We start from the raw sequence: 12,976 nt of genomic DNA on the forward strand, positions 1-12,976 counted from the left end.
AAAATACCTTATAAATTAGTGAGTGTCACGATTTCATGATTTTTTAAATACTGATAGAACATTAGTCAAGGGTTCGTAATATACAAATTATTCATTCAAACATTAAACTCACTTAGGTCTAATTATAGTTTTATTTAGATTTCATGTTAACACTTCATTTAAAGTGTCTCCGGAGGTTAACTGTCTCAAGTATAATCAATGCTGACAGGTGCTTAACGATAACATGTAGTAAATAGACATAGTATATATATATATATATATATATATATATATATATATATATATATATATATATATATATATATATATATATATATATATATACATACATATATACATATATATATACATATATATATATATATATATATATATATATATATATATATATATATATATATATATATATATATATATATATATATATATATATATGTACATATATATATATGTGTGTGTGTGTGTTTGTTTTTGTCCGTAAGTGTAAATATATATCTATATGTGCATTGTTTTAATGAGTTATTAAACCTTGATTTATTTTTATAACGAGTCGGTATTTTTTTTAAATTGTTTGCTTTTATATAAGAGGCACAAAGTTCATCTAAGTGTGGTTCCCGTCAGGGTGTATTTGAGGAGGGGAGGGGGGACACCCCACGGAACACGTCCGTACATATAAAATATAACCAGTGTCCGCCCCCTCCCCCACGGAAATTGTAAGTGCCTCTACTCCCTTCGCGGAGAAATATTTCTAAAGGCCGTTCTCATTGCTAGAAATAAAATAAAAAATTTGCGAAATATATTTTGCAATCACATTCCGTGTATCAGACAGACGTTAAGGAAGATATTTCTCTGGAGCTACTTAATACATCAATACTTAGCACGCACTAACAATGTTATAAATGAAGATATTTCTCCCGAGCTATCTACCTCTCTCCTTCCTTTCCTTAGCGCATGCGCACACCCATACTATATTTTATATTCATATCGCCTTTTTATGATACATAGGCCTACTCGAAACATACATTCATCTACATTTAACTGTTACAGTTATAAAGGAAGATATTTCTCCCGAGCTAATACATCAATACTTAGCACGCCCTAACAATGTTATAAAGGAAGATATTTATCTGGAGCTACTTAATACATCAATACTTAGCACGCCCTAACAATGTTATAAAGGAAGATATTTCTCCCGAGCTAATGCATCAATACTTAGCACGCCCTAACAATGTTATGAATTATGACGTTCCATTGAAGATAACTTTGATCAAGACTGTTACAAAAATCAAATATATCACTGACTTTACCTAACGATGCATGGAGGAGAACTTGACTACAAATTTGAATCAAATAACTATCAAAATGTTAACTGAATTTTTACTCACAACGTTTTTAATTCCTCCAATGCAATGAGTGTATGTTGATGCATTACTGGATTTTTTTTATAGAAAATCGTTTTATTTTCTGTTTTTTTATGTCTTATTCAAAAGATTCTCACTAGATTTTTATCATTAAATTTAACTTTCTCGTATTGTTTCTCTATATCAGCTATGATGGGTACCTTACGTTAGGGAGAGTGTGGGCGGCCGGGCATAGTGCTGACCACACTATTTCTTTATATGCCGAGGTCACAGAAGCAGGTGAACCTTGCTTCACTTACCCCATGGGCAGCGAGTATCAAAAAGAGAACTTGCTATACGGATTAGTAGAAAGATTTCTAAAGCAGCAAAAAATTTAAGAACAATATAAAACAAAACTGGATTTTTTAGTATATATATATATATATATATATATATATATATATATATATAATTATGTATGTGTATGTGTGCGTGTATGTGTGTGTGTTTGTGTGTGTGTGTGTGTGTGTGTGTGTGAATACATTTGAGCCTTTAGTATAAGCAGAAAAAAGTCACTGCGCTGGTGCGCAATTGACCAAATCTTTGTGCATAGGTAGGGTGGGTAAGTTCGCACGAAATATTACCTAAACATCCGCTTTTTGGTCATATGTTTAGTTTCGTTTAGACTTACGTGTTTCTGTCTAATGTTAAGTTTATAATGCTATTGATATTTGTTAAATAACTTCCTTTGGAAAATCACCTGACAAAGCATGACTTGGAAGACTTTTGTTTTTCTTATTGCTACTGTTTGTTACGCCAAGAATCGTCTTCAGATAAAACCTGTACCAGTGTCAGACACAGGTTGGTTTTAGATGAGTTTAGAGTTAAGAGTTAAGAGTTAAGATTTAAGAGTTTAGAGTTTAGAGTTTAGAGTTTAGAGTTTAAGGTTTAAGGTTTGAGGTTTGAGGTTTAGAGTTTAGAGTTTAGAAGAATTTGTGTGTTTTGCAGATCAAATAACACAATAATGTAAAAAAAAAACATTGGTGGGGGTATTTTTTTTCCATTTTTAAGTGGTATTTAAACGCATGTAGACTATAACTTGAATTGTAGTCGTTACATATCTTTAAAAGTGTCATACGTTAATTCAATCTCTCCATGATTTTGGGGGTATATCAAAGACGATTATAGTTCTGGGTACGGTTAGGTTTTGAAATAGAAGTAGAATTGAGCAAATGACTATTGGAGGCTTCTCTTATGGAGGACTTTTCGCATATCTAGAAGTGTAACTATTCTAAAATATAGAGCTTTAATATAATGTAATGCAAATGTTTTGTTCCGATCTACACGTCTAGTAATCTCAGTAGCCGTGGTTATCCCATCAAACTTATCAAAGCACATAGATGCTAGCTGTACATACATCCAGGGGCGTAGCGAGGGGGCGGCGGAGGGTGCGGACCGCACCGGGTGACACCATTTAGGGGGGTGACACCAAGGCAAAAAATAGCAAAATATATAGAGAAAAACTCGAGAGGGGGGGGGGGTGCAAATCGAAAGTTTGGGGGGGGGGGTGCAAATCGAAAACTTGAGGGGGGGGTGCAAATCGAAAGTTTGAGGGGGGGGGGGGTGCAAATCGAAAATTTGAAAGTTTGTCCCTGGGAAGGGTCTCTATGCCTCTGGGGGGGGGGACACACCATTAGGTGCCGCCACTGCATACATCTACTTGCTTCATCTTAATTTAAAAAAATTACTACAATTGCTGTTTTCGAAGTTGTACCACTAAAATATTTTAAACATAAACACTTTAAAAGCATAACAACTGTGATGTTAATTATCTATAAGACTAAATACATGAGAAATGTATCTATTTTTTGTGTTTTGAATTGTGAAAGGGCTGCCTGTAAAGGTGAAGAGTATTCAGTACGTGCTGTTTGGCCCCAACCCACAACTTTTCGATCAGCTGATTGAGCTGACATTTCTGTCAATCAATCCTAAACCTGTCGCGACGGTAAGCCGTGATCAATTTAGGCTAATTAATTTATTTTGAAAACATTTGTATTGTATACTTCACCAGCTGTAACGACAGGTAACTAACTATACTTCGATATATATATATATATATATATATATATATATATATATATATATATATATATATATATATATATATATATATATAGGTGGGTTAGTGTATAGGCGTGTTCGCTTGTTACAGCTCAGCTATTACGACTACCTACAACATAAAGCTGAGAAGACAATCAACCTAGAACTGATCGAATCCCAGAGAACACCTTACACCTACGAATACATGTAATGTACTCTTGATGTTTCGGCTTCACATAGCTTGTTTAATGCTGATATAGATCGATGTACTTGCGTGACTAAACTACGGTTACCATACAACTTACTACTCTTCTCTCGCTGGGTGTGACGCTAAATTCACCCAGAGTATTCATGGAAAGTAACAACTCAAACACTGTAAAACAGATTCTGTTATTTTTAAGTTATGCAAAGTATGCAAAAACTTTCATGGAGTTATGTTTATTTTTATTTTTCGGTGTCTAAAGCCCGTCAGAATGTGTAGGGGGTAGGGGTATCCCGTCAGAATGTCTAGGGGGTAGCGGTAGCTCATATGAATCTCAACAAAAAGTGAGAGGGAAAAAGCTTTGAAAACAGTGTAATTCTGTAAAAAGTATAAATAATAACTGGGTACAGCAACTCCTCTGGGAGAGATAACTCCAAAATCAAACTGCTGCTGTATTGGTGGAAATCCCATCCAATATTATAATTAAAACACGAAGAAGAAGATTACCAATAAACTGCATTTTTGAAGTGAAGTAAGCTCTGAGTTACGAATGTTAAAATATCCAAATATAGACCCTTTAATTAAAAGTTCAGGTCAGTTACAAATGTTAAAATATCCAAATATAGACCCTTTAATTAAAAGTTCAGGTCAGTTACAAATGTTAAAATACCCAAATATAGACCCTTTAATTAAAAGTTCAGGTCAGTTACAAATGTTAAAATATCCAAATATAGACCCTTTAATTAAAAGTTCAGGTCAGTTACGAATGTTAAAATACCCAAATATAGACCCTTTAATTAAAAATTCAGGTCAGTTACGAATGTTAAAATACCCAAATATAGACCCTTTAATTAAAAGTTCAGGTCAGTTACGAATGTTAAAATATAAAAAAATGGACACTTTAATTAAAAGTTTGGGTCAGTTACGAATGTTAAAATATCCAAATATAGACCCTTTAATTAAAAGTTTGGGTCAGTTACGAATGTTAAAATATCCAAATATAGACCCTTGAATTAAAAGTTTGGGTCAGTTACAAATGTTGAAATATCCAAATATAGACCCTTTAATTAAAAGTTCAGGTCAGTTACGAATGTTAAAATATCCAAATATAGACCCTTTAATTAAAAGTTCAGGTCAGTTACGAATGTTAAAATATCCAAATATAGACCCTTGAATTAAAAGTTTGGGTCAGTTACAAATGTTGAAATATCCAAATATAGACCCTTTAATTAAAAGTTCAGGTCAGTTACGAATGTTAAAATACCCAAATATAGACCCTTTAATTAAAAGTTCAGGTCAGTTACGAATGTTAAAATATCAAAAAAAGGACACTTTAATTAAATGTTTGGGCTATGTTATATATTTAAATTGAAGAAGCTACCTTCGTATTTATTTTTATTTATTTAAATAGTTGTTCATTATTATATATTTAAAGAAAATAATTTATTTTCTCCAATTCAGTGCACGATTTAATAACATATTGATATTAAAACCTTTTTAATGCCTTTGTTTCATCAAATTTTAAAAGATGCAACTTTGGTTGGTACCCGATTAATTGGTCATAAATCAACCTTTAAGTATAAAGATAAAAATAGGGTAAGAGTAAGGAAGCAGATAAATACAGACTGGAGAATAAGAGGAGAGACAGAGAGAGCGTAAAAATAGAAGGTGCGAGAATCAGAGAAAAAGAGAGTGAAAAAATAAAACATACTATTCCAAGTATTGTAATAGTTTTTGGAGAGACTCAGAATGTGTGAAAGAGAGAGAAAAAGAGAGAGGGAGAGAGAGAGAGAGAGCGAGAGAGAGAGAGATAAACTGGGGGGGGGGGGGAGATATAGAGACCGTTAAAAAATGTAAAATATACTATTTTATGTATTTAAAAAGATATATCTTCCAATGATAAACGTTCATATATAATTTACTTCTATTTTAAGAATAACGACTACTTTATAAAAACATTCTTAATATGAAAAATGTCTAATAATCATGACTAATTTACTATATAAATCAATTTTATTCCAGAGAAAATTTCAAGAACTACGACCACTTTGTCTTAGACATCGCTGGCAGTATTCCATTCGAATTCGTTGCTGTTACGTCCTGCGGCATCACACCGTACGATTCCGTGAGGCCCGCCATAATTGACGCGTGGTCTAAGGAGTACTACGTACCAGGCGGCAGGTAGGCAATAGCATTTGAGACACGTACAACCGCTGAAAGAGAAAATTTGGTAAACTAAATTATAAAATAAATTTAAATAATTACGTTATTCACTGTTATATACCTCGTAATTGTAGCATATATATATATATATATATATATATATATATATATATATATATATATATATATATATATATATATATATATATATACATACATATATATATTTATCCCGTTCGTGCCCAAGATACATGGGAAGGGTGAAGTAGAGTTCATCTGTTTCAGAGACCTCAGCATTTAAAAGGGTAGTGTGGTCAGCACTATATCGGAATACCTTTTAAAGTATGTACTGCTCCCTTTAGGATAAGGCGGTCCAAGGGTCGGAGGATTTGAGTTGAACAGGTGACCTTGAAATATAAAGGTAAACACACTCCGGAACGAGATTCCAACTCGAGACCTCGGGGGTGGCAGACGAACGCTCTACCACAAGACCACGTTAGATACAGGCAGATTGCTTTCATGTTTAAGGTGGGGATTGGCTGTTCTGCTGCTGACCTACATGAGCCAAGTTAGAGTGACCGAGCTACTAACGTATGGCGTCAAGTCCCAACCGATGGAGTCACACATGATTAGTGCAGGGATACACAATTTGACGCATACTTTAACAAGGTGAATACTAGCCCTAATGAACCGAACAAGTTAAATACTAGCTTGCCCTAATGAACCGAACAAGGTAAATACTAGCCCTAATGAACCGAACAAGGTGAATACTAGCCCTAATGAACCGAACAAGGTAAATACTAGCCCTAATGAACCGAACAAGGTAAATACTAGCCCTAATGAACCGAACAAGGTGAATACTTGCCCTAATAAACCGAACAAGGCAAATACTAGCTAGCCCTAATGAACCGAACAAGGTAAATACTAGCCCTAATGAACCGAACAAGGTAAATACTAGCCCTAATGAACCGAACAAGGTGAATACTAGACCTAATGAACCGAACAAGGTAAATACTAGCCCTAATGAACCGAACAAGGTAAATACCAGCTAGCCCTAATGAACCGAACAAGGTAAATACTAGCCCTAATGAACCGAACAAGGTGAATACCAGCCCTAATGAACCGAACAAGGTAAATACTAGCTAGCCCTAATGAACCGAACAAGGTAAATACTAGCCCTAATGAACCGAACAAGGTGAATACTAGCCCTAATGAACCGAACAAGGTAAATACTAGCCCTAATGAACCGAACAAGGTAAATACTAGCCCTAATGAACCGAACAAGGTGAATACTTGCCCTAATAAACCGAACAAGGTGAATACTAGCCCTAATGAACCGAACAAGGTAAATACTAGCCCTAATGAACCGAACAAGGTAAATACTAGCTAGCCCTAATGAACCGAACAAGGTAAATACTACTCCTAATGAACCGAACAAGGTGAATACTAGCCCTAATGAACCGAACAAGGTAAATACTAGCCCTAATGAACCGAACAAGGTAAATACTAGCCCTAATGAACCGAACAAGGTGAATACTAGCCCTAATGAACCGAACAAGGTAAATACTAGCCCTAATGAACCGAACAAGGTAAATACCAGCTAGCCCTAATGAACCGAACAAGGTAAATACTAGCCCTAATGAACCGAACAAGGTGAATACTAGCCCTAATGAACCGAACAAGGTAAATACTAGCCCTAATGAACCGAACAAGGTAAATACCAGCTTGCCCTAATGAACCGAACAAGGTAAATACTAGCCCTAATGAACCGAACAAGGTGAATACTAGCCCTAATGAACCGAACAAGGTAAATACTAGCCCTAATGAACCGAACAAGGTAAATACTAGCCCTAATGAACCGAACAAGGTGAATACTAGCCCTAATGAACCGAACAAGGTAAATACTAGCCCTAATGAACCGAACAAGGTGAATACTAGCCCTAATGAACCGAACAAGGTAAATACTAGCTAGCCCTAATGAACCGAACAAGGTAAATACTAGCCCTAATGAACCGAACAAGGTAAATACTAGCCCTAATGAACCGAACAAGGTAAATACTAGCCCTAATGAACCGAACAATGTAAATACTAGCCCTAATGAACCGAACAATGTAAATACTAGCCCTATTGAACCGAACAAGGTAAATACTAGCCCTAATGCACCGAACAAGGTAAATACTAGCCCTAATGAACCGAACAAGGTAAATACTAGCCCTAATGAACCGAACAAGGTTAATACTAGCCCTAATGAACCGAACAAGGTAAATACTAGCCGTAGTGAACACAACCTCTGTCACTGTATAACACTGTTTTTAAAATCTGATTTGAATGGAACTTCATCTTGTACGTATACATTAAAATATAGATTGAAGATATATGTGGATGTGGATTTGGTTGTGGTTGATGTACATGTGAATGTGAATGTGGATGTTGACGTAGATGTAGATGTTTAAGTATATGTAGATGTTTAAGTATATGTAGATGTTTAAGTATATGTAGATGTTTAAGTATATGTAGATGTATTTGTAGGTTAAGATGTCATGTAGGTGTAGGTGTAGGTGTAGGTGTAGGTGTAGGTGTAGGTGTAGGTGTAGGTGTAGGTGTAGGTGTAGGTGTAGGTGTAGGTGTAGGTGTAGGTGTAGGTGTAGGTGTAGGTGTAGGTGTAGGTGTAGGTGTAGGTGTAGGTGTAGGTGTAGGTGTAGGTGTAGGTGTAGGTGTAGGTGTAGGTGTAGGTGTAGGTGTAGGTGTAGGTGTAGGTGTAGGTGTAGGTGTAGGTGTAGGTGTAGGTGTAGGTGTAGGTGTAGGTGTAGGTGTAGGTGTAGGTGTAGGTGTAGGTGTAGGTGTAGTGTAGGTGTAGTGTAGTGTAGGTGTATGTGCAGGTGCAGGTGCAGGTGCAGGTGCAGGTGCAGGTGTAGGTGTAGGTGTAGGTGCAGGTGCAGGTGCAGGTGTAGGTGCAGGTGTAGGTGTAGGTGTAGGTGTAGGTGAAGATGTAAACATATATGTAGATGAAGATATAGAAGTAGATGTAGTTGGAGATGTAGGCGTTAGCGTTGACATTTACTTTGACATTGACGTTGACGTAGGCATTGCCGTTGACGTTGCTTGACGCTGATGTTGATGAAGATGTTGCTATTGATGTTAATGTGACCGAGCAATAATATTTTATGTGATTGATTTACCTTTTTTAATTGACTGTATTCAACAGATTTGTTCCTAAAGATGTTACGCTGATGAACCGCAAACATTTAGGGCACCCAATTATTAGTTAGTAAACAGTTATTCCAGTTCTAATATGTCGCTTTTTACTTGTGTCGATTTCTTAGAGAACATTTAGAAGTATACTCTGTATTTTGTATAAAAAATAACACATATGTGCAATCTGTTTTTGTTAGTAAATAAACATATTAAATACTCATTCGTTCACCTATTCATGCCGCACATCAAACTTTTATTTTAAAAAAATTATAAATTGACTTGCTTTTAATATCGATTTCTCAAACCATCAGGTTACCATTTGACATCAAACGACTATTTCTCAGTAATGATGCTAGGCGTTGATAAGCAGAAGAAATACATGGCAGGTAGGTGTCATATATATATAAATATATATATATATATATATATATATATATATATATATATATATATATATATATATATATATATATATATATGTACCTTAAAGATTTTTATGGTACTATTAATTATTAAGCGGTTTTTTTTGTTGAACAGAATTCGTGAGCACACATGTCAACGGTAAAATGTATGACGTTGTACGCTTACTGTCTGCAACAACTATACAAGATTACGTCTTCATTTCGACGGTCGATAATAACACGCTGGTGGTTGAAAAACACGAGGATCCAGTTCAAGAGCAAGTCACGTTGTCTAAAGGAGACTTGTACCATGTAGGTTGATATACAAAGCATTTCAATCAAATCGTTAAGGGGGACCTATGGTGAGATTATCTCTCTATGTTTTGTAAAACAAATTATAAAGGAGGTTTGCAAGGAGGTTTGCAAATGAGTGACGATTATCGATAACCAGGGGCGTAGCGAGGGGGGGGGGGGCGGGGGGTGCGGACCGCACCGGGTGACACCATTTAGGGGGGTGACACCAAGGCAAAAAATAGCAAAATATATAGAGAAAAACTTGAGGGGGGGGGGGGTGCCTATCGAAAGTTTGAGGGTGGGGGGTGCAAATCGAAAACTTGAAAGTTTGTCCCCGGGAAGGGTCGCAACGCCTCTGGGGGGGGGGGGGGGGGTGACACCATTAAGTGCCGCACCGGGTGACACCCGACCTCGCTACGCCACTGTCGATAACTTAATACTATCTTTATAACTGAGATGTATTTATATAGTAATAGTAAAGATGATTCTGTTATAAGTTATAAAAAAAAAACAAGTGATATATATTGCTCCCAAAACTCGACATATAATAAATAAAAAATTTCAACAGCTGAACTACACGCAGTTTTCACAAGTAACTGGCAGTGGCGTGTTATATGCCTTTCTATACATCAGCGATCTATACTTGGTTGCACAGCTTGTGGCTATCAGTGGTTACGAGAACGCGTATATTTTATTGTAAGTTGGAATGCACTAGTCTTTAAGTTCTTGGAAGTGGTAACATAACTAAGAATATCCATACATTGATTTAGGTACTAGGAATGAATAGACCTATATTGTTTTACTTTGGCGACACATTAAGAGAAAGAAATAAACTTAACGAAGTTTGACGAAGGTTTATATATATATATATATATATATATATATATATATATATATATATATATATATATATATATATATATATATATATATATATTATATATATTATATATATTATATATATATATTATATATTATATATATATATGTATATCTGTATATTCTCTGTATAGCTTATATACACATAATTATATTTGGCCGTAACATTTAAAAAAATTATTAACAAAATGCTTAATAAATATTTAAAAAAAGCAAAACAATAATAATAATAAATTTTAAAAAATAATAATAAATTTTTTTTTTAAATGTAAAAATTATATAAATTTAAATAAATAAATAAACAAACAAAAAACATACAATCAAACGAACGGACAAGCGAACACAGGAACAAGCGCACAAATGAACAAATTAACAAACGAACAAACGAACCAAAGAACCAACAAACGAACAAAATAAAAAACGAGTAAACGAGTAAACGAGTAAATGAGTAAATGAGTAAATGAGTAAATGAGTAAATGAGTAAATGAGTAAATGAGTAAATGAGTAAATGAGTAAATGAGTAAATGAATAAATAAATAAATGAATAAATGAATAAATGAATAAATGAATAAATGAATAAATGAATAAATGAATAAATGAATAAAGGAATAAAGGAATAAAGGAATAAAGGCATAAAGGAATAAATGAATAAATGAATAAAGGAATAAAGGAATAAAGGCATAAATGAATAAATGAATAAATGAATAAAGGAATAAAGGAATAAAGGCATAAAGGAATAAATGAATAAATGAATAAATGAATAAATGAATAAATGAATAAATGAATAAATGAATAAATGAATAAATGAATAAATGAATAAATGAATAAATGAATAAATGAATAAATGAATAAATGAATAAATGAATAAATGAATAAATGAATAAATGAATAAATGAATAAATGAATAAATGAATAAATGAATAAATGAATAAATGAATAAATGAATAAATGAATAAATGAATAAATGAATAAATGAATACATGAATACATGAATACATGAATACATGAATACATGAATACATGAATACATGAATACATGAATACATGAATACATGAATACATGAATACATGAATACATGAATACATGAATACATGAATACATGAATACATGAATACATGAATACATGAATACATGAATACATGAATACATGAATACATGAATACATGAATACATAAGCGAATGAGCGAATGAGCGAATGGGCGAATGAGCAAATGAGCAAATGAGTAAATGAATAAATGAATAAATGAGTAAATGAATACGTGAATACGTGAATACATGAATAAACGAGTAAACGAATAAACGAATAAACGAATAAACGAATAAACGAATAAACGAATAAACGAATAAACGAATAAACGAATAAACGAGTAAATGAGTAAATGAGTAAATCAGTAAATGAATAAATGAATAAATGAATAAATGAATAAATGAATAAATGAATAAATGAATAAATGAATAAATGAATAAATGAATAAATGAATAAATGAATAAATGAATAAATGAATAAATGAATAAATGAATAAATGAATAAATGAATAAATGAATAAATGAATAAATGAATAAATGAATAAATGAATAAATGAATAAATGAATAAATGAATAAATGAATAAATGAATAAATGAATAAATGAATAAATGAATAAATGAATAAATGAATAAATGAATAAATGAATAAATGAATAAATGAGTAAATGAGTAAATGAGTAAATGAGTAAATGAGTAAATGAATAAATGAATAAATGAATAAATGAATAAATGAATAAATGAATAAATGAATAAATGAATAAATGAATAAATGAATAAATGAATAAATGAATAAATGAATAAATGAATAAATGAATAAATGAATAAATGAATAAATGAATAAATGAATAAATGAATAAATGAATAAATGAATAAATGAATAAATGAATAAATGAATAAATGAATAAATGAATAAATGAATAAATGAATAAATGAATAAATGAATAAATGAATAAATGAATAAATGAATAAATGAATAAATGAATAAATGAATAAATGAATAAATGAATAAATGAATAAATGAATAAATGAATAAATGAATAAATGAATAAATGAATAAATGAATAAATGAATAAATGAATAAATGAATAAATGAATAAATGAATAAATGAATAAATGAATAAATGAATAAATGAATAAATGAATAAATGAATAAATGAATAAATGAATAAATGAATAAATGAATAAATGAATAAATGAATAAATGAATAAATGAATAAATGAATAAATGAATAAATGAATAAATGAATAAATGAATAAATGAATAAATGAATAAATGAATAAATGAATAAATGAATAAATGAATAAATGAATAAATGAATAAATGAATAAATGAATAAATGAATAAATGAATAAATGAATAAATGAATAAATGAAT

General features: G+C 32.2%; 1 protein-coding gene across 1 annotated transcript; it reads left to right on the forward strand.

The window, feature by feature from the left end:
* The first annotated feature begins 2,015 nt into the window (after positions 1-2,015).
* On the forward strand, positions 2,016-9,722 carry LOC131954541 (uncharacterized). Its single transcript, XM_059318303.1, has 7 exons — positions 2,016-2,201; positions 3,230-3,345; positions 3,553-3,647; positions 5,665-5,823; positions 9,011-9,069; positions 9,312-9,386; positions 9,538-9,722. Exons 1-7 carry the CDS (start codon positions 2,111-2,113, stop codon positions 9,720-9,722), a joined length of 780 nt encoding a protein of 259 aa, XP_059174286.1. The 5' UTR covers positions 2,016-2,110.
* Positions 9,723-12,976: the final 3,254 nt, after the last annotated feature.

This window comes from Physella acuta, unplaced genomic scaffold, assembly GCF_028476545.2.
Source record: "Physella acuta isolate Inbredline_101_S28 unplaced genomic scaffold, ASM2847654v3 ptg001010l, whole genome shotgun sequence".
NCBI classification, from domain to species: Eukaryota; Metazoa; Mollusca; class Gastropoda; family Physidae; genus Physella; species Physella acuta.